The sequence below is a fragment of the Helicoverpa zea genome, chromosome 12 (genome assembly GCF_022581195.2).
Source record: "Helicoverpa zea isolate HzStark_Cry1AcR chromosome 12, ilHelZeax1.1, whole genome shotgun sequence".
NCBI lineage: Eukaryota > Metazoa > Arthropoda > Insecta > Lepidoptera > Noctuidae > Helicoverpa > Helicoverpa zea.
In genome coordinates this window covers 10079596-10102417 of record NC_061463.1, presented here as the reverse complement: position 1 = coordinate 10102417, position 22822 = coordinate 10079596, and the positions used below count along the sequence as shown (strand labels likewise).

At 39.5% G+C, this 22822-nt stretch overlaps 3 protein-coding genes across 4 annotated transcripts; 1 reads left to right on the top strand and 2 right to left on the bottom strand.

Annotated features, from left to right (window-relative positions):
- Positions 1-6: 6 nt before the first annotated feature.
- Positions 7-9184, bottom strand: LOC124634864 (protein LSM14 homolog B-like). 2 transcript variants are annotated; one of them, XM_047170524.1, is made up of 9 exons: positions 8946-9184; positions 7847-8260; positions 7014-7123; positions 5818-6088; positions 5225-5430; positions 3242-3408; positions 2803-2946; positions 2274-2428; positions 7-1202 (listed from the first exon to the last, which is right to left on the bottom strand). In XM_047170524.1, exons 1-9 carry the CDS (start codon positions 9064-9066, stop codon positions 1195-1197), a joined length of 1596 nt encoding a protein of 531 aa, XP_047026480.1. In that variant the 5' UTR covers positions 9067-9184; the 3' UTR covers positions 7-1194. The 2 variants fall into 2 exon arrangements, with proteins under 2 accessions (XP_047026480.1, XP_047026481.1); XM_047170525.1 differs by having other exon boundaries at positions 7955-8260.
- Positions 9185-9631: 447 nt separating this feature from the next.
- Positions 9632-22437, top strand: LOC124635111 (condensin complex subunit 2). Its single transcript, XM_047170904.1, has 12 exons — positions 9632-9921; positions 10279-10443; positions 10763-10963; positions 11301-11460; positions 11666-11774; positions 11958-12137; positions 12385-12509; positions 19793-20005; positions 20327-20564; positions 20934-21111; positions 21404-21514; positions 21745-22437. Exons 1-12 carry the CDS (start codon positions 9775-9777, stop codon positions 22045-22047), a joined length of 2130 nt encoding a protein of 709 aa, XP_047026860.1. The 5' UTR covers positions 9632-9774; the 3' UTR covers positions 22048-22437.
- LOC124635112 lies at positions 16098-17455 on the bottom strand. Its single transcript, XM_047170905.1, has one exon. The coding sequence runs from the start codon at positions 17120-17122 to the stop codon at positions 16295-16297; it is 828 nt and encodes a 275-aa protein (XP_047026861.1). The 5' UTR covers positions 17123-17455; the 3' UTR covers positions 16098-16294.
- Positions 22438-22822: the final 385 nt, after the last annotated feature.

Sequence of the window (22822 nt, the reverse complement as noted above, 5' to 3'; positions counted from 1 at the left end):
ATTACCTTTTGGAAGATTTGTAGTAAAGTTATATTTTATATTGTTACAATCACCAGGTACAGCTTTTGAGTTACAGATTTTTACAAATATCAAATGTTTGTCAAGTTTATTTCAGATTTTTGCATGAAAAGGACTCGCCGATGAACACATGTAGGTAAAAGTTAATGATTCCAAATCAACTACAAGAAAATACAATAGTCCTTTTCGAGAACTGAATATTACAAGAATTTTATTGAATAAACATAGACTTTACTGTGTTGATATTGTGTAAAACAAGTAGTTGGCACGGGCGATCCGATCTGATACATGCTGGTGCCCTCAACACGTCTCCGTACACTGGCAGCAGTCCCCTCTATCACATTTATTTAGTACTAACTACAAATGAACGACAGTCAATAAACACTTTACATTTATAACATGCCGAGGCAGCCTCTAACCCACAATGATTTATATAATTACACATCAAACTTCTGGCCAGCAGGTAATAGAAACTAATTTATCCTCGCTTTAATTTACTAGCAGGACTGCTGCGGACTGTCGCATGTCATCGCAATTAATAAATAAAATGGAGGCGCAACGTCCATTCAAGACCTTTTAGTAGGTACATTAAATATATATGGTTTAAAACTAAATAGGCACAATTAATCATAACAGGTGAGGAGGAAAGCTTTATGAAAATATTTATAATTCATTGCATAAATAAATTGTGTCCTATGCAACTTTTATTACATAGCCTCCCTGAAATTTACAAGTGGCATCTATCTCACTCACCGATACATTGGCATTACACAAATGAGCCTAATATCCTCAGCTATTGGTCGACTTGTGACATTATACAATTCAATTTAGTTGATGCCAACATCCTGCCTAATTGCGTTATCGCTCACGACACTCCTATACTTACATTATACTAACAGTGAGCCGTCTTAGTGCCGACATTTTGTTCTGTCGCGCTCTTACGGGAAATTCCATCTTTATCCTTCCATTATATTGGATACAACACTATCACACCAAAACAATGTCCATCAACTTGAATCTGCACAACAATTAAACTTCCCGCAAAGACATTTACTTTCCAAATCAATACAAGACACTTCATCACCAAACTAACACTTTCCGTCACTTATCCATTTTTGAATAGTCCCTGCTGCGATAAAAAATTCTTTCGGTGTAGCGGACGCTCTCCATCAAATCCTACTTAGCTGTGGACAAAACAAAACGCGGTATGAAAATATGCCCCACAAATAACAAATAAAAAGAAACATTGTTTTAGTTAGAATTACACAATGATTCATTATTGAATGACAGAAAAGGATAAAAACGTTTATTTCAAAGAAAAAATAGCGGAATGCCACATACACTTCAATCGTAATCGAGTCGGGATTGGATCGCAGTCGAATGTGAATAGTATGTTGCTGAAGTAAAATTAGGAGAATCGGGCCCCTGTATGATGTTCCCATGTAGAGGCTGTAATGTAATTGAAAGTTTTACAAGAATTAGTTGAGTACTTTTTGCATGGAACATACCTACATCCACGCGTTAGGGTCAATCCCCACTGAAAGAGCAGCGGTCGGCAGCGGCCGGCAGCGGCCGTAAATGCAAGTGATTGAGCGCGAGCGCGGCGGGCCGCGCTGGGCCGCGCCGCGCCGCGCTCTTACATTGTCCGTGCTCTTACGGCCGCTGCTCTTCCAGTGGGAATTGACCCTAACGCGTGGATGTAGGTATGTTCCATGCAAAAAGTACTCAACTAATTCTTGTAAAACTTTCAATTACATTACAGCCTATACATGGGAACATCATACAGGGGCCCGATTCTCCTAATTTTACTTCAGCAACATACTATTCACATTCGACTGCGATCCAGTCCCGACTCGATTACGATTGAAGTGTATGTGGCATTCCGCTATTTTTTCTTTGAAATAAACGTTTTTATCCTTTTCTGTCATTCAATAATAATGAATCGTTGTGTCTGCAAATGATTTACGATTGCAATATGATTGTAGAGCAAACTACCATATAGACCAAAATCACCAAAATAGCAGACCAATCGCAAACCAATCGAATGTTGTTGGAATACGATTGGTCTTATATTAGTAGCAGAATGCCCGATATGGTTAAAACTGCTATTGCGATCATATTGCGATTCGATTTTGACATTATTAACTTAAGAGAATCGGGCTCCAGGTTACTTATGCAGATGCCGTCAATGATTCCTTCGTGATGTTGGCAAACTGCAGAGAAGTAGAATGAAGAAGTAAAAGTATATGTACTACCTGCGGTGGGCGCGGGTTGGGGCTGCGCGGGCTGCGGCTGCGCGCTGGGCGCGGGCTGCACGCGGGGCCCGCGCGGGCCGCCACGCGGGCCGCCGCGGGGCCCGCCGCGCATCGCGCGCCATCTGCCGTCGTCCGAGAAACTGTGCACGTAGTTACTGCAGAACACATAGCTTGTTTAGTTGACAAGTAGTCAAGTGTTGAAATAATGTACTTGATGTTGTCGAGTGTAAAAAATGTAAATTGATATGGACAGACAAGACACTGGTACTGTGTAATTTTAAAAATTATCAACCTAAGGTTTGAGGTTGCAAGTATGATATGCAGATAATATCGAGTTTTTTCAAGGCACAAAGGTGTTGACTTCGTGCCTTCTTTATAAAGAAATTCAAATCACACTAGCAATTATGAGTAGACCCAAAAACTACTCCAAACGACCCCACATTGAAACCACAGTTGCCCTTTTGACCATTTTACCACCCCAACCATCGAACCTTTAATATAAAAATGTTGATAAGCTTAGAAAACTTACGCATACTGCTGGTGCTGCGGGTTGTGGTGGCGCCAGCCGCCGCGGCCGCGCCAGGCGCCGCGACGCGCGGACGCCACGCCGAACGTCTCCGAGTTCAGCTTGCGCTCCGTCCTCCAATCCGTTCGCTGGCTTCTGCCCTTGGACCTGGAAATATTTTGATAGATATAGTTCATGACACAATAAAGATGAAATGAGTATAAAAAGTCATTTATTTTTTATATTATAAAGCCGAGATTGCGTGAACGTGCTAAAGTCACGAATGCGTGGGTAGATTTCAAAATTTATCTCATGTATGTGCCCATGTATAGGGTAGTTTATATAGAGGCTTCTTTGTATGCGAGCGCGAAGTAGTTCCAGTAAGGTAATATCACATAATCAAATCTTAAAGTGTCCCTAATATTACCCTCAAATAGCAAGAAAATATTGTTCTATAACTCACCTCTCAACAGCCTCGCAGGAGATGTTGTCAAAGAAACTCTTGTTCTTGTCATACCCTGTGTAACCATTCTGGTCTTCATCAACCTCCGGTTCACCAGCACCCGTCTCGTTTCCAGAGTCATCCTTCTTATCAACCTCACCCTGCGTTATAATAATTACTTCAGACTCCTGTGAGGTCCAAAAAGTAAAAAAATAATATTAAAAATTTTGACAAGTATAAAAAACAAAATAAAACAAAAAATAAAGATTGAAAGTGCCAATTGTGATAAATTAAAAATAATGTCGATAGCGTGAGAAGTCCTAAAATAATATCTAGGGTTTAAAAACAAGTTGAAGAATGAAAACAATATTCTAAAGATATTTTGCATATTTTTGTGCAGCAGCTCGCGAAATTTTTTCGTCAAATAAAAGTGATTTATGAAAGATGGAGAGGTATAATAAAAATTAACCGAAAAGAGCCCAAAATATTTGCGTCTAAGTTATTCAATACTGTTTAGGAATGTTTATTTGTAAGTTGGTCTCAGTTATCTAGTGACCTGTGCAGCACTATTAGAAATGTTTACTAAACTGATTCCAATCTTATTAAATTTTTTATACAAATTTTAAATCTAAAGTTACATTGAAAATAGACCGTACTTTTGAACTTTTCTCTAAAATTGTAATAATTCCTTTAGTATAATAAATACCTATTAAGTAAACTTTATTTTATAGTTTAGATCGAATTCTAAATACTTATTTACTTCTCAACAACAAAATGGGAATTGTTAACTCATTATTGTGACAAAAAGAACTCGCGACTACAACGGTTGATTGAGCGTGACGCACCATTCGCGGAAGGAAGGTAAATTGTAGCTCAGGTGTAGGAAATCACTGCTACAGTATAAACGCGACATTTTAGCTTTATTTAGGCCTATATTTAAATACGAACAACTTGGAGAAACCATAGCGCGTCTACTAAAAGGGGGAAAAAAACAATGCCGCTATTTCTGCCCCAAAAATAACAACGTTTCAAAAATATTTATAGAATCATTTAACGTCCCAAGAAAGCAAAAGTTTTCAGGTTGCGAAAACAACTTGGGTAGGAAGTATTTTCCCTTTGCAAATTATCATTGCGTAATAATTTCGTTCAATAACTTCAAATTGGACGTCACCAGTGATTGTGTAATTGCTTCAATTCACGCTCATATACACCCATTCGTTTAGGGACGTAATTGCCATGTAACATAATAAACTAGCTATGACATAATTGTGACGCCGCGTGATTTCCAATCGTGATTAAGAGGACGAATTGGAATTTTTGGCGCCAAGGATGTCAATTTTTCTCAGTAAATACAAAACGGATCAAAATACAACTTGGTTACCTGAAAGTTCATGATATAAGCCTTATTTTGTTAGTTGTAGAAACATGATTAGGTAACTTTTATAACAGAGAAAAATATATCAAACATACCTCTTTTTAAAAAGAGATTCACATATTATGGGCAAACGGGACCGATTTAAGCCTCTTAACTTTTTTAGTAGTTGAGTATATACATACTCTTTAAAATGGTAGTAGGAATTTTTATTAAATTATCATTTCTAAATATTAAAATTACAAAACCATTTTGTCGCTTACGACTTTTAGTTATAAGCTAGCGCGCGTATTGTTATCCTCGCCCCGCTCAGACGCGCCGACCCCTTTTGGCGCCTTAGATGCGCGTGCCGGTTATGGAATTATTGTTGACCACTTCCTCGCCTTAAACTCGTTGATTTTCGTCACAAAAATAATAATCTAATATTATTTGCCTCCAACAAGGCAATTTTTGATTAATTCCCACAAGAATCAAACCATGTCATCTACTAAATGGTATCACAAAGTTACAAATTACAATAAACAGTATTGAATAACAAAACACCTCTTATTTTTTACATGCTGAATAGACATCACGTAATTTTTTTTAATGCAATGAAACATGACATTATCCATTAGAAAGGTCTACCGTACCTCAACTTTCACCTCGCCGTCTGAGATCTTAGTCTTGGCCAATTGGCTGCGAAGCTCCTCAAATTCTGTGTTAGCTTGTTCAAAATCATAGTCTTTGTCGAACTTGAGGGTATTCTTGTTTCTTGGGACGAAGCCGCGGCCGCGACCACGGGGCCGGCCCCGCCAGCCGCCGCGACCGTAGCCCTGCCCGGCGCCAGAGAAGTTACCTGGGGGACGAAGTAAGCTTTGTTATAGAGAATTATGATTTGTGCTGAGCAAATGGAGAGTAATAGGATAAAAATGATTTTTAGAACGCAATGAGAAATTTGCTGCTACCTACCTAAAAAATATACAATAAAATACATTAGGTATATTTTTCGTGGGTCATCTGATGAATGATTTGTTTAGTCATAACCTCATTACAATATAGACGTCTTCTGTTAGTCACAGGTGTGACTCGAATTATCCTTGATGAAATAAGTAGAAGGGAAATAACAAAAAATAAAATGAGGGTATGCCAAAAAGTTTGTTAGAGCAGTAAAAGAATTATCAGAAAAGTTTTTCTTTCGTGCACTCCGACAACATTTTCAAAGAGAAACACAACAGCAACTAACCAGACTGGTGATGATGATGTTGCTGCTGGTTCGAGGTTGCCTGGTTGTGCTGGTTATGCTGCATCTGCTGCTGTTGATGCGGTTGCTGCTGATGCTGCTGTTGGTGTTGCTGCTGATGAGGCTGGTGGGACCCCGGCGCGCCGCCGCTGGGGTAGCGTTGGCGGTTGCGCGAGTTCGTGCGGTTGCGATTCGCGGGACCCTTTTGGGCCTGACCGTTACTGCCACGTCGGCTGTCGCGTTGCTGGCTAGACCCACTAGCCACGGACCCGACCTATACACCGATTGAGTTGAGTAAATTGTTGTGTTTTTGTTGATGGATACAGTTCTTGCCAAACTTGATGACTTGATGATGATGGTCCCCGCAGGCTAGAATTTTAAAATGGTTTCTGCGCTGGTTGTATGTAATGTTCCTACCCGTCATAAAGTTTGGCAAGAATTATACAATGAAATGATCATCACAGTTTTTAAGAAATGAGTGGAGAATGTTCCATTTGAATTAAAATTGTAAAATTATACAGACAAAAGGAAAATAAGTGTGGGGTTGAAATTATAGAAATATCAGATTCTATTGAGCAGTAATAAACAATCGTAAAATTAAGGTCCCATTCGTGTAAAACTATATAATTTTTCTTTAAGAAAATAAATTTCTACCTGAAGAATGAAACAAAATCAACTTTTGTATAGCAGTAAATATTCTTGTTGCACTTGGTAACAAAGTAATTCAGGAATGCCCTCGCCTCAAAACATAAATTAAAATTCAAACCACTGCATTAATACACAAATAATATTTAAATGCAGGTCAAAATATAACAGTAACGTAATAATAAACAGATTCTCCAGCTCGTCATATCCAAAAAATAACATTAGAAATGTAAGAGATCTATTCTAACTGGGATATAAATAAATAAGCAACAATCGGTTCACTTGCCACATTTATTGTTTGCGAGTATATCCCTCCAGAATCTGCTGTTGTGGTCTAAGGCAAGGCCGCATCCAGAAAAACATTTCAACATGTATGTATTCATAGTTATTATTACTGCTTAATTAACTTAATGTTTCACCTACAACTAATTATCTTTAAAAATTGGGACTATTTATATCCTAATCCTGTCATTTAACTAACTTATTATAAGGTTTTATATGTAAATGATATTGTAATTTTGAAATGAATATTATTGGATAATTTGTCAACATACCTGCGTGCCCTGATCGGACGTGGGGCTCTTCCTGTGCGAGCCAACCGCGGGCGTACCCGATCGCGAAGCACTTTGTTGAGATCCTCCTCCAATGAGTTCAAGCATGGAACCTATAACACATTTCCTTGTACACAAAGCCTCAAATATAAAAGAAAAAAATATATACAAATTCTGCTCTATGCTAGGCTTTAAGCTTCTAATGACAAAATTGAAATTTTCACAAGCAACAGACCAAGGATGGATGAAAGAGAATGCATGTTGCGATTTTTTTTGTTAATGGTTTAAAAAATATATTTTCTTTATGTTATTGTTTTATTATGTTGATGCATGCATGTGGAATAGTTACAATGCCATCACCCATCCTAATAAGATTATGGTACAGGGAAAAGTTAAATGTTATTGTGATTGTTACTTAAATGTTAGTGGAGTATGGAAAATAAACATCATAGAATTCAAAGGGAAACAAAGATTATTGGAAAATATTGGGAATACGAATTATTAGTCTAGTTACAATATTACTTATTAGAATATTAGATTCCGATTAATAGGTAAACAGATAGATAGAGAACATAAACATGTGAACAGATAACTCTTTTAAAAGTTATTGAATATATTTACATTAGTACATATTGCATGCAAAGTTATAGTTAAAGCACAGGAAGATTATCATAACCAGATACTTCTAATTGCTAACCATAAACCATACCAAAGTAACCCTTGAAAGTTTTGAGTTAAACAAGAAGTTAGTTTTCAAAGTATCTGTTGATGACGCTGCAAAAATCGCAAAGTAGCATGTGTCGAAGCAGAAGCTAATATTATCCAAGAGCAAAAACCTTGGTCTTTCACTTGATTGGCGTGATGCGCCACTCCTGAGCCAATCGGACCCGCAGCCGGTGGGGGCTGGGGTGCCAGCTCCACTGAGGTTTGCGGAGACAACTCACTGGTCTTACTGAGCTGAGAATGGACACTTCCTTGGAAGCCAGACATCGGGTGGTACTGCGAGTACTGTGTCTGCCCCACCACTGGGTGATTGTACTGCCCCGCAAACTGGCCTGGTGCACTGCCTGCGCCAAGCGTTGGTGGCACAGACATCTGCATGATGGCAGGGTCATTGGGTAGTGAGGGCACATTGTTCAGCACGCGGATATCCTTGATGTCGGTACCACGGAACAAGATGTAGTCATACACCTGGCTCTGAGGCGCAACAGGGTACTGCGTCTCTCGATCCTCCGTACCAAATGAGCGCACTGAAAGACAAACAGAATAAAATGAGTGTTCCAATAGGTCAAAGTTCTACATAAACTTTTTTTTCTGGTACCCACAAAAGAGAAAAAAAATTGACACCAATTTTTGTGCCACATTTATGCTTGCTTTGACCATAGGGTAAATTATTTGAGTCTTATAATTATGCCAAATCTACAAAAGCATCTTGAATATGAGAAAAAAATTGTATGTAGGTAGACAGAACTTTCGTAATAGCGTTGCCATCTTTTTAGTGGTAAAAGTGACGAAAAAATGCTAGGACAAAAATGGTGTACAGTAGTTAAATCGTCTGCAGACGAAAACAAAATTGTAGCATACATTCATAGACGATATTCAACGTCATCAATGTGAAACCGCGGTCACAGGCGACCCCAACAATTTCACTTTGAGGGTAGAAGAAAAACAATGTGTTACATTTTAATAAAAATCATGAAAAACTGTGGGGAAAAAGCTTAACAATATACATATTAGACGCTTTTCCAAACAATAAACAAAGATGGACATAATTCGGGAGGGAAAAAGAGAACAGCTTTCTAGAGAAGTCGATCGATGTTCCTACAAGAAAAAATCATTAGCGCTAGAAAATACAGGAAGAAAACATCAAAATGCTGACGATTAATGCCAATCAAGACCTTGTAATAAGATAACAGTATCCATTTGTCAACTTACCGCTAGCCAAAGCGATGGTACATTCCTGAGGATCGACGGTGAAAAGCCGGCCTTCGTAACGAATGTCTGCTTTAGATATTAGGCTTATCTTGGAGCCCAATTCAGGCATTGCTTGACTCATAATGTCACTTTGGAAATTACTAGCCGATGTTAAAGATTTTTAACGATATCGTCGACCATAGAAATACAGCCACCGAACAAAATGACTGACGGGAAGTTGGCAACAAGCGGTGCGTTTACAAACAGCTGTAATAAGTGGGGGGGAACTTCGTAAACGCACTATTTGCAAATTGGCTATGAAAAAAGCAAAATTATTAGAAATATCATGTAAATATAAATTAAACATAAGGAATTAAATAATATTGTAAAAAATACATATAAAACATAATTATAAACAAAACATATTTGAAACTTAAAAAAATAATAAAAATAGCTGAATCATCAATGAATTTTTGTGATTTTTCAGATACAAACAATGTTCCGCTAACTAAGGTTTACTGTGAAATGTTATCTAATTAATCAATTACATATTATCAGCTTTTTAAAATGAAAAATATTACCATTATTTGTAACTGGTTCGGTTCTCTACTCCAGTCAAGTTAGTCGATTTTCCATAGACCAAAAAATAAAAAATAGTCTATTGTTTACAAACATTTTATCGACATATTTTAATTTCATTGGACTCCACTAGTAATGTCCGTTGCGTTTTAATTTGACGCTTTTTGATGGGAAAAACATTTTATAATTTTATAGATTTTCATAATTTCAAAAGTGAATTAACTATAGTTTTGTGTTAATTAAGTGTTCTAGATATTGTGTTCAAAGTTGTATGTGCTGCGTTGGCGTGAACATGATAGAAACACCGATAAGCTCTACTCCTGGGCTAGCCAGGATAAGTACTGGCGGGAGTAGCAATAGTTCTATCAGAAGACGGAGTCTTATACCACAGAAAAGGCCAACAAATTCTAAAAATGAGGTTTGTGGCTTATACCATAATTACAGTAGTTCTGATACTATATTCTTCCTATGCATTCCACAATCTATAAGGCTCTTGAGTTTCTGAATTTCGGTTCTTAGCTATTATGCCAGTTATCGTCATTTCGTCACGATAAATTGGTCCTAAGAGTCTGTCAAAATTTTTTGGGAGCTATTATCCACTTGAAAGTTTTTACTACTGCAGTGACATTCCCAAAACTGGCCTCTCTGATTACTTACTGATAACAATACACTTATTTAACAGGAATAACACAATGATTGTGCTTGGCTATATTTGCAGTTAGTTTGACACAGCCAAAAGGTGTTCTAGTGAAGTTATAATCTACCATTTTCCCAGGAGTGTAATGATGATGATGCTGAGAGATCATCGCTGGTGGCATCAGAGCGGGCACTGGCAACCTCAACACCACAAACAGCCTCTCCTAGACGTGGGAGAGACACCATGTCCTCATCACCACAGAAAGAACACTTTCAAGGCTGTTTGAAGCTCTATGCTGAGAATGTAAGTAAATGTAATTTTTTCTAATGGTATTATTGCAAAATTTATGTATTAACATGTGTAATTTGCAAAATCTATAGACCTGCAAAATGTTGTCTGCTAGGTCCTATAAAAATCACAGCAAGAGATTGCTGAGCGTTAGCACACATTCTATCAATAGGTGATTGTTATTATTCATCATTCCTATAAACAAGAAATCTTTTGTTTTGCTCACATCTGACGATGATAATTTTTTTAAATTATGTAATGCCACAAAATGAACAGCCACAGAACTATGCAATATTTTGACCTCACATTCATCTTTATACCTTTTCTTTTTCAGAAAATAACCAAAGACAACGCCTGGAACTTACAACTGATAGACTTCATGACTTCTATGTTGAGGCGGCATGACTCCCGCATGGATAACTTGCAGACAGCCTCCACCGTGGTTGATGCCTCAGCTAGGATATACTCTTTTAGAGTTGATGCCGTACATTATGATGTGTTGAAGATGGCTGGCGGTCTTAGTAAAGCTGCTCAGGTTAGTTTATTTACCATAGCCTTAAATAAAACAGCTAACTGTCTATGTGCAAATTTTTATTAACAAGTTCAGTTTAAGACTCACTTGCACCATATAAATAAGTTAAACTGTGCAACTCACCATAAGTTATATGTTACTCATTAAACTAACTGTGCTTGCACATTTTAGTTGAAGCTTCATAATTGAAGAATTGATCTAATAAAATGTTCTAGTAATTGCAAGAGCAGTTCTTTCTCTTTTATGATGTAATTTGTTTTTACATTTATTTAATAAACTTCACACACCACACAGTAAGGTAGGCATACTTAGGAACTTATAATTCCTTTTTAAATAACAGACAAAAAGAGGTAAGAAAGATGATGACAACATGCAAGATGAAGGTGCAGTAGACGGTGAGCCTGCTGCAGCCGCTAAGAAGAAAAAGAAGAAGTCCAAAGGTGCCATTGCTGCCAACCCTGAAACTCTTAATGGGGACTTTGATTGTAATGATTGTATTGGTAAGTTATTCGATTATATACAGTACACCTTTTTCCAATTTTTCTACATATACACCAAGTATATTTTTAATTACCTACAGTGTGAATTACTTTTTATAACTTTTCGAGTATATGTTTTTACACTTTTTTTCTACATATACACTGAGTATGATTTTTATTTAGCTGCAGATTTTGGATTTTCTGGTACATTTTGGGTATTTTACAGATCCATTCTTTGAGAGATTGGCGGCCACAACTGGTGATGTGACATCGTCGAACAGGGCCTTCAATGCAACTTTGCCCATTCATGACAAGACACTGGCTTTGATATTAAGGTTTGCACATTTATATAGCCCGCTATAAAATGTATGACGAGAATAATGTAGTAATTTCGATAAAATTTTATAAATAAAACAAGTATATTATTGTACAAATTTCAAAGTTTCTAATCACCAATTTTGTATTGCTTTTAACCGACTGCTGGAGGAGGTTGTCAATTTAGATGTATCTTTTTCTAGAACCGATGACCGATTTCTAGAAGAAGTCAAAGAGAATATTCCGGAAGATCAAAAGATAGACTTATCTGATCGCATCACTATAGCTGCTAAGCTACTGCCAGCGTTCACCACCAGTGATCATATTTGTGAACCTTTTACTGGGTTTTCTATCAGTAACTGGGATCCAGATACTGAGGATAGGTAAGTTATATACTAATTTGTATATTAGTTTGTGTGATTTTATACTTAATCATTACACTTGAAGGAAATTAATTAACATTGATTTGGTAGACTGAAAAGCCATCCCAAACAAAATTAGGATAAAGGCAGGAGGATGATGATTGTAGACTGCCAAGATATTTTGTTTTTTAATTAAATTACCTTTTTAAATTCGTCATTACTATAGTAAAGAATGAATAATATGTGTCATATATTAATTTGTTAACAGTAATGATCGTGTGACAAACTGGGTGGAAGAAAACAGATTGAACTTGTCTCAACAAGCGCTAGCGTTTGATGTCAATGCAGAAGTTGAACCAATACCGCAGGATGAGCAGCACAATGATTTATTTGGTATGTAATTATAATTTCATAACTCAAATATCATCTCTTACTAAAGATAACAATTTTAAAATTAAGTTTCAAAGTGTATAATAGGGGGTAGGGCTAAACTATTTGACTTCATTGTATTATTGCTTTCAATGAGTATGTGGCAGCAATGCAGGTAAAGTTGATAAATAAAACAGCAATGATGGTGTAAAGTAGAAGAGTATAGTATATCGTATATTTTGTAAATACAGAACGAGCTTAAGTCTAAAATAACAGGGGCCGAAGTAGTGTTAACGCTCAAGCGAGAGCGTCGCGCGATTGTCCAATAAGAACGCTCTGATAAGACTGTGAGTACCTAAAAGAAACGAGACAGATGCGCGCGCGAGCGAGATAGCACGAACGTAAATATAACGCGTTCGGCGCGAGCGGTCTTCAATCCCATGTTGTGGGTGGTGTAGCGAAGCGTACCTCACAGTACCCCCCCCCTTAGCGAAGCGTACGTTTGGCTTGCATAGTCTGCCGGTCCTGGTGACGTAGGGTTGCTGTGAAGGTACAGGATCCACGATGCTCGGTGTACTCGTAGGACACGTAGTGTTTGGCGAATCAATTTCGTTGCAGATGTATGCCGGTTTCAGTCTATCCAGCGATACAACTGTCTCTCGATTCGGTAGCTGTATCTTGAAGAATTTTTCGTGTCTCTGTAGCACAGGATACGGTCCATCGTAGGGTGGTGTCAGCGGCGCTCGAACGGTATCGTTCCTCACAAAGACGTGTGTGCACGTACCGAGGTCCTTATGTATGAAGGGACTGGCTGATGTTCTCGCGGTAGTGCACGAAGGTGAGAGTGACGTCATCGTTTGTGTGAGGCAGCGTACGTAATCTTATCTATAGTAGTCGGCGCGAAGAAATCCGATGGCACACGTAGCGTAGAACCGTAGGTCATTAGCGCGGGACTTAGGTTGTTGTCTTCACGCAGCGCTGTTCGGAGGCCAAGTAGTACGGTGGGAAGTTCGTCACTCCAGTTGGTAGTTGCGCCTCTAGCCATTAACGCAGCTTTTAGCGTACGATGCCAGCGCTCTATTTGACCGTTTGACTGCGGATGGTATGCAGTTGTACGTATGCGTGTAATGCCGAGTTTCTTCATTAGCGCGCTGAACAACGACGATTCAAACTGCCTGCCTTGATCGGTTGATATACGTAGTGGGCAGCCGAATCTCGCAATCCAGTTTTCATACAGCGCTTTTGCGACGATCTCAGCTGTTATTTCGCGCACTGGTACAGCTTCTGGCCACTTTGTAAATCTGTCCATGATCGTAACACAATATCGATAATCGTAAGATAGTCGAAGTGGGCCGACTATATCGATATGTATGTGTTCGAAGCGTTGAGATGGCGGGAAACTTCCTATAGTTCGGCCATTCAGAGAATGCGTTCCTGACACGTCGCGATTGAACTGACGACGTAATAACATTCATTGATTATTGATATAATAATGTTGTTTTAATGCTCCTCAATTGTTAAAACGGTAAACAACCAGCAAAAATATTTTTATCGTAACTGCAACGCCATTGCAAAGTTACGTCGTCAGTTCAATCGCGACGTGTCAGGAACGCATTCTCTGAATGGCCGAACTATAGCGGCGTGACGACGTGACGATGTACTTTTGCTCGCTGACAGCCGACGCAGTTTCTTGTCCACGTTGTTACGTCTTTGTTCATGGATGACCAGAAGAACTTCGATGTCACTTGCTTCCTAGTCGCCTTGATACCAGAGTGGCAGAGATCATGTTGCGCTTTGAATGCAGCAAAACGATGTGCCGGTGGTAAGTATGGGCGAAGCGTGGACGTTGACATCTCGCACGTGATTGGTCGTTGCGTGCCAGGCAAAGTAACTGAGATGAATTTTAAATTCGGCTGCAGCTTCAATTGTTTCAGCTCATCGTCTTGATCTTGATCACATGATAACTTGTCGTAGTCGATGTTTGACGGGCATTGTATTTCGTCAATACGAGATAAGGCGTCAGCGACTGAGTTTTCTTCTCCCTTTACGTACACGATGTTCTTGACGAATTGACTGATAAAGTGGAGTTGTCGCTCACGTCGCTGAGTGTCGCTGCTACTTTGCGGCCTTGAGAGCGCATAGGACAGCGGTTTGTGATCAGTGTAGACGGTGACGTCACAGCCTTCGATGAGTCTTCGAAAATGTTTCACAGCCGCGTAGATCGCTAGTAGTTCGCGATCATACGTGCTGTATCGTGATTGCGTAGCACTCAATGTTTTGGAAAAGAATGCTAGCGGTTTCCAGGCTGCGTTGTCACGTTGTTGTAGCACCGCTCCAATGCCGTGGTCAGAAGCGTCCGTCATGATGCAGAGTGGGGTGCCGGCGATAGGGTGCGATAGTGTTGCACATTCCAGTATGCTTTGGCGGCATTTTTGAAATGCTTGTTCGGCGGCCGGCGTCCACGTGATAGGCGTTTTGTCATTCTTTTTCCCATTGTGCAGATATTTGTTGAGTTCACTTTGCATGTCGGCTTGATTTGGTAAACAATCTCTGTAGAAGTTCAGCATGCCCAGGAAACGACGAAGCTCGATGATAGTTTTCGGTTTAGGATAACTGGATATGACTTTTATCCGTTCTTCGGTTGGTTTTATGCCGTCCGCTGTTACTTCATAGCCGAGAAAAATGATTTTCGCCTGTGCAAATTCACATTTGTTTACGTTGAGTGATACGCCGTATTTGTTCAAGCGGTCAAGAACTCGATGCAGTAATTCCTTGTGTTCTTGTTCGTTATCTGAGTACAACAAGATATCGTCGATGTATGAAAAACATCCCTCGATGCCGCGCAGAACCTCGTGCATGAATCGTTGGAAAGTTTGACTAGCGTTACGTAGGCCAAACGGCATGCAGGTGAATTCAAACAACCCGAAGGGTGTGATGATTGCCGTTTTCTGAGCGTCTTCTTTGTTTATTGGTATTTTGTAGTAGGCCATTTTCATGTCGAGTTTTGAAAAGATCTTCTTATTGTGTAGTTGATAGGTGAAGTCTTGTATGCGCGGAATCGGGTATTTATCTGGTAGCGTGACTGAATTTAGACGTCTGTAGTCGCCGCACACTCGTAGACTGCCATCTTTCTTCTTTACCACATGGAGTGGGCTGGCCCACGGGCTCTTGGAAGGTTGACATATGCCCATTTCCATCATGCGTTCGAATTCGTCCTTAGCCGCTTTGTATTTGTCGGGCGGCAGGGGGCGAGCACGGGCGAAGACAGGTTGTCCCGTAGTCTCGATGTGATGCACGACGTTGTGTTTAGCGGGCGTTTTCAAGGACATAGGTCGCAGTAGATCTGGATATTGCTTGAGTATGTCTTGATATGTCTGCTTGTTGCTAAGTACGTAAACGGCTTGTTGCATCGACGAGATTTCTACGGCGTTTATCGATAGTTGTGTCACCTTGTCGATTAGCTTCTTTTGATGCAAGTCGACGAGGAGTTTGAAGTGGCGAAGGAAGTCAGCTCCGAGTATCGATGTTTTGACATCTGCGACTACAAATGACCAGCGAAATCGTCTTCTGAGGCCTAGGTCGATTTGTAGATCTTTCTCGCCGTAGGTAGGTATTGATTGGTGAACTGTTCGCGGCGTATAGTTTGTATGATGTTGGCGAACATTTCTTCTTATGTATTGGGGTGGCGGCTAGGACGGAGATATCCGCACCGGTGTCAACGAGGAAACGGTGATTCGTGTTGCGATCGAAGACACATAGGCGGTTACTTGTCGTAGTTACACCGACGTCCGCCACGGTCGGTGCCTCTTCTAGTTTTCCGACTTCTTTTGATTTCGCCTAGCGCACGGTGACACGCAGCGTCTTGCCTGATCTCCAAATCGGTAGTGGTAGTAACATACTCGATTGGGATCGTGTTGATGCCTTGCAGTGGACTTTGATCTTGAGCGGGAACGCTGATAACGGCGATGGTTTGGTCTTCCACGGCTACGAAGTTCGGAGATCTCGAGTGTCAGATTCTCGAGTTGTTTTGAGAGAACTTGTATCTGCGCGGACATGATTTGCTGGTTTACTGCCGCAGAATCTGGTTGAGATGAAGAGACAGCTGCGATATTTGCCGACTCGGAATATTCCATCATCTTGTCTGCCATTGCCGCGAGCATATCGAGTGATGAATCTGTGTTCACAGACAGCACAACTCGCATTTGCGGCGGAAGGTGGTTCATCCACTCAATCTTGATGCCATCTTCGGTGATCATGTTGCCGCCGAGTTCGCGCATACGTCGTAGCAACTGAGACGGTTTTTGGTTGCCAAGTTCCAATCCGCTGATGAGGTTCTTAAAGTTTTTCACCTCGGACTGCTCGTACACGGAGAGAAGGCGTTGTTTGATGGCCTCGTACTTCTTAGTTTCTGGCGGCTTGATCACGATGTCTGTGACATGTTGACGGTCGGTCGGTTGTAGTTGGCCCAGGACGTAACGATATTTGTTTTCGTCACTGGTCTTCTGCGGCTCGACGACGGCTTCGAATTGAATGAACCACATGCGAGGATATTCACGCCAGAAGGGAAGGAGACGCGACTGCACGGAGACGACAGCGAGTTCTGTAGGCTCGCTAACTTCTTGCTTGTGTTCCATCATTTTTCTCTCGGGGTCACCAAAATGTAGCAGCGATGCAGGTAAAGTTGATAAATAAAACAGCAATGATGGTGTAAAGTAGAAGAGTATAGTATATCGTATATTTTGTAAATACAGAACGAGCTTAAGTCTAAAATAACAGGGGCCGAAGTAGTGTTAACGCTCAAGCGAGAGCGTCGCGCGATTGTCCAATAAGAACGCTCTGATAAGACTCTGTGAGTACCTAAAAGAAACGAGACAGATGCGCGCGCGAGCGAGATAGCACGAACGTAAATATAACGCGTTCGGCGCGAGCGGTCTTCAATCCCATGTTGTGGGTGGTGTAGCGAAGCGTACCTCACAAGTAAAATCATAAGTCCGTAGCGTGTGCGTTCGCGCAGCGGAATGTTGTTGAATTTAAAGATTTTAATTATGCAGATAATTAGTGTATGACGTCCTTTAATTGTGTATGGTAAATAAAAATTTGTGTATGCAGCCATTGTGGAGAAATTTACCAAAAACAGATTCCGCTGGGCGAACGTTGGCGAACGTTGTCCTGGCGGAACTTTTTTTAATCCATAGACTTTAGAAGAAAAGAGATGTGTCCAAAAATTAGTGTGTATTTGTGTATAATTGATTATGTATGAATGAAATCAGTGCATGCATAAACTTTGGAGAAATTCAAGTTTCCGCTACGCGAACGTTTGGCCATTAGCTAGTTTTCATATAAAGCGCTTACATAGAGAGCTGTAGATTTTTACATACGTTGTTTTGAATTTGTTTATATTTGTTTAAAAAACAGATTTAGAAAAAGTCGTAGGGTTTAAAAGATAAAAATATAAACGTAAAATACACTTATTAGGTCTTAGTTCTTAAAGTATGCAGTTTGGGATCTAGATTTTCACGTTTACACAAACCTTATAAGAGTCTCCAACATGTTACCAAGTATCAATGATGTTCCGTTAGTAATTAAAAAGTTATAGGATATTTTATCATGATATATAATGAATAGATCACTGTTTACAAAGCAGTCGAATATCACGACGTTCTAAAGGAATTGCATGGTAAAATGTATGCCAATAATTAGTTTAATCATTCAACTATTCACTTGCAAAATTTCATGTCATTAAATTCAGTAATTAAAGAAAGACAATTATAATACTGACGGAGCAACGCAAACCTACATAATCCGACCAAGTTCGGATAGCTACAAAAAAGCGGCCGTGCCATATGTCCAAGAAACGTTCTTAACTTGGAAGGTTAGTATAATTATTAATATGGTACAGCTGCGTACACAAGCGTTAGGAAAAAATAAAACAATTGCATTTCTTGAATGAAAATTTTTTTTTTTTAATAATAACGCCACTATCTACGACATTTTAGTTAAAATACGTAACGTTTATTAACGTTATTTTTAATCACCTAGTTAAGTAATTTATGTAAGTAATGATAATAAAAATATTTTTGTACACGGATATTTAAATAGAGAAGTACTTGTTAATTGAAGATTTATTTTTATCGTAGATAGTGGCATTATTATAAAAAAAATATTTTTCATTCAAGAAGCATTGTTTTATTTTTTCCTAACGCTTGTGTACGCAATTGTGCCATATTAATAAATACTAACCTTCCAAGTTAAGAACGTTTCTTAGACATATGGCACGGCCGCTTTTTTGTAGCTATCCGAACTTGGTCGGATTATGTAGGTTTTCGATGCTCCGTCAGTATTATAATTGTCTTTCTTTAATTACTGAATTTAATGACATGAAATTTTGCAAGTGAATAGTTGAATGATTAAACTAATTATTGGCATACATTTTACCATGCAATTCCTTTAGAACGTCGTGATATTCGACTGCTTTGTAAACAGTGATCTATTCATCATATATCATGATAAAATATCCTATAACTTTTTAATTACTAACGGAACATCATTGATACTTGGCAACATGTTGGAGACACTTACAAGGTTTGTGTAAACGTGAAAATCTAGACCCCAAACTGCATACTTTAAGAACTAAGACCTAATAAGTGTATTTTACGTTTATATTTTTATCTTTTAAACCCTACGACTTTTTCTAAGTCTTTTTTTTAAACAAATATAAACAAATTCAAAACAACGTATGTAAAAATCTACAGCTCTCTATGTAAGCGCTTTATATGAAAACTAGCTAATGGCCAAACGTTCGCGTAGCGGAAACTTGAATTTCTCCGAAGTTAATGCATGCACTGATTTCATTCATACATAATCAATTATACACAAATACACACTAATTTTTGGACACATCTCTTTTCTTCTAAAGTCTATGGATTGAAAAAAGTTCCGCCAGTCAGGACAACGTTCGCCAACGTTCGCCCAGCGGAATCTGTTTTTGGTGAATTTCTCCACAATGGCTGCATACACAAATTTTTATTTACCATACACAATTATAGGACGTCATACACTAATTATCTGCATAATTAAAATCTTTAAATTCAACAATATTCCGCTGCGCGAACGCACACGTCCGTAGCCGCATGCTATCTGATTTCCGCTTTGCAACAAAAGTGACTTAAATGAACCTGTAGCATTTAAGCGGGATCGGGGACACGTCGGGGTCACCGCTGTAAGCATCTCGCATAAATGCTATAAACCTGTATGACCGCCTAAAGTTTCAAGTTTTAAATTAATATTTGTTTATTATTTATTTGCAGATGACGAGCCTCTAGGCGGCATAGAGAGCGAGGAGGAGGCGGACGTGGCGGTGGCGGCGTGCGTGGCGCGGGCGGGCGCCGGCCCGGCCCTCGCGCGCCTCACCGACATGCGCCCCGCCGCGCCGCACGACACGCGCCTCGAGTACTCCTACTGCGGCGCCATCGTCGCCGCCTGGGCCGGGCCCAGCCACTGGCGGCTCAAGAACAATAGAGGTACGTGTATATAGCACCTGCATAGCTTTTTCCCCAACCATGTTGAGGTCAGCATCCAGTATTACAGCCACAGGATGCAGCTGAGTACCACTATGACTCATTGAGCAACCTATCTGACCACTTCAACCTCTTAGTACGAGTGGTTGTTACACAAATGTAGTCAAAACCCACAGTTCAAAGTATCTTCTGATAGATAAAAGAATTATGATTAAACTTGACACTGATACATGCCTTTTCCTACATTATTTATCCTATATAACTTATGCATAACAAACATCTCATAACCCCGAGCAACTAATTATAAATAACATCTTTTCACAGCCTCAAAAATGTCGGAACGCACCCAATCTACAGCCGGCCGTATGACCGTGGAAGGCAAGAAACCAACGCGAACAAAACGCCAGCTAGACTTTCTAGGGGCCGGCCTCGCTTTCGACTGCCGATCAGACCCGGTAGGGGAATATGAACCAACACAGCCAGCCAAGATCATGATTAGTAGGAAGACTCTAGCTACAGGACATACGTGGAACGAAGCCAATTTTAAAACTCCTGTTGATAGGTAAGTTGGTTTTTGGTTATATGGAGGAAGGTTAAAAGTATGATACTTGTGAGGTGAACTCCATACTTGATTGTTGAGTTACTGGTACAGAGAAGTGTGGAAGAAGTCGCGTGACTCCGATTAGGAAATTGACATAAGAAGGATGAGGATTTTGATGGACATTGAAATGGATGAATGGTTTTAAAAGAAACATGGGTATGCATAAGTCAGTAAAAGTAGGACACTTCCACAGTATCATGGTTACCCAAGCTGGCCAAAGAAACCATTCTATTTTCTCCAGTATCTGTTTACATTTTATGTGCCTTAGAAAATCTTAGTCATACTTATCAGAGCCTTTCAAAGTCCGCTTAAATATGTTTTTGTCCACAGAGGTCTCGACGAGTCTCACTTCAGGAAGCTGTTCCTCCGTCGCAACGTGATGCTGCTTCGCAAGCGCGACATGGAACAGAGCAAGCAGCCTGACCCGGAGCCCGTCACCGTGGAGGAAGCGAGGGATTACGATTATAATAATGAGAATGACGCTTCTTATTGTCCTAATAATATTCCTGTAAGTATTGTACACAAGATAGTTCCAAAACTCAGAGAGGCATTGGACTAGACCTTACCTCAGCGAAAATATCTAGCAAGTTACCATTTAATTTATCAAGGTTTTTTGGTATTTTATTAATGTTTAACTTTTATGCACTTTAGAAATTATTTGCGGCAATTTACTAAAAGCTGTATTACGTTTTTACAATCCCAATTGTTCCTTTCGTTGAGCCTATATTTCTCCTGGTTATAAAACCACGATAATTGCTTGATGTTAGAAATTACACAGCAATTTTATTTTCTCTCTGTAGGATGGTGATGATTGGGGCAATGAAGACGCAATGGCGGCGGGTGAACTACACGATCAAGTGAAAGCGGCAGAGCCTGAAGAAATCACCGACATGTTGGAACCGCCCACTAAGGTATTGTAATTATTATTTTATACAATGAAGACACATCGTTTCTTTGTGACCCAAAGGCTAAACTTCTAATACAATTTGAAAAATTCTTTGATCAGCATATTTTATCCGGATAGCTAGTGTTAAATATAGTAAGTTAACAGATATACAACAGCTATACAACGATATCGTATATGTACAGATTTCAATCAATAGCAATGCATAATTAAAAAGATGTTTATTCTCTTTCTCAGGTCGCCAAAATCTTCATTCCTTACGCGATGCGAGCGAAAAAGGTTGACATGAAACAGCTAAAACATTGCACCTGGAAAATGCTCACCGAAAAAACACAAGACGGGGAAAAGGAAGATGTTACTGAAACCAGTTTCTTTACTATTTATAAGCGATTACCGAGTAAACTAACACCAAACATGCGAGAATCTCTAAGTGTGCCCCTAGCTTTACTGTCAGTACTCCATCTAGCAAATGAAAAAGGCCTTATTTTAGAAAAACGTGATGACTTGAACGATATCGGCGTAATAGGTCTCATAAAATAACTTCTAAGCTATATTTGTTTTTCGGATTCATTGTTAGTTCTAATAGATATTAAATGAATTTCGTGCTCGAAAGTACTGGTTGCTCAAATTAGTGTTTGCTAAAGTTTTTTTTACAGCACTTATTGCATGTGAACCTCAATTATTTGAATTACTCAAGGTAACTTGATTTCACTAGTTGAATCGATCCTTTTTGATTGCCATTTCCGCCGCCAATGCGTGTAAATAAATATAACTAATTTTACCTTATTTTAAGGGACATGAACTGCCATAAAACATTGTATAGAATATGTTTGATACTCTTTTATTTTTTATATTTAGGTAATTTTTGTAAATGTAGGAATAAAATGTTCAACAAACATGTTTACACAAATAAAGGATTATTTGTTTCTATATTTGAAGTTTTTTTGCTTGCTCATTTTCGTAGTCCGCCTAAAAAAGTTCAAAATTTAATTGCATTATAAAGCACCTCATCACAAAATATCTTATTTTGTATTGTTACCTCTCTTTTGAAACAAATGCTAAGGGTGCGTCCACATCTGGCGAATGCGCCGCGAATGCGCAGCACGCGAGCAGATCGCGAGCTGTCCGCGAGCTGCGCGCGTGCAGTCACTGCAATAGTTCGGTGCGCCTCTTTAGCGCAACTCACGCAAGGCTCGTATAGAGCGCGCGAGCGGCGCGCGATCTGCGCGCAATCAGTTCTCGCCCTTACAGTTCCGTATATTGGCTCAGTACTATCGAAGATGGCAGACGTCGCGCGCCGCCTGCGCGCCGCTCG

Coding starts and splice junctions, on each gene's coding strand:
- LOC124634864 (XM_047170524.1), bottom strand. CDS start 9,066: ATGAGTCAAGCAATGCCTGAATTGGGCTCCAAGATAAGCCTAATATCT. Junction 8,261..8,945: donor TACCATCGCTTTGGCTAGCG/GTAAGTTGACAA, acceptor TTTGTCTTTCAG/TGCGCTCATTTGGTACGGAG. Junction 2,429..2,802: donor CCGCAGCACCAGCAGTATGC/GTAAGTTTTCTA, acceptor TGTGTTCTGCAG/TAACTACGTGCACAGTTTCT.
- LOC124635111 (XM_047170904.1), top strand. CDS start 9,775: ATGTGCTGCGTTGGCGTGAACATGATAGAAACACCGATAAGCTCTACT. Junction 9,922..10,278: donor CAACAAATTCTAAAAATGAG/GTTTGTGGCTTA, acceptor CCATTTTCCCAG/GAGTGTAATGATGATGATGC. Junction 20,565..20,933: donor TTTAAAACTCCTGTTGATAG/GTAAGTTGGTTT, acceptor TTTTGTCCACAG/AGGTCTCGACGAGTCTCACT.
- LOC124635112 (XM_047170905.1), bottom strand. CDS start 17,122: ATGATGGAACACAAGCAAGAAGTTAGCGAGCCTACAGAACTCGCTGTC.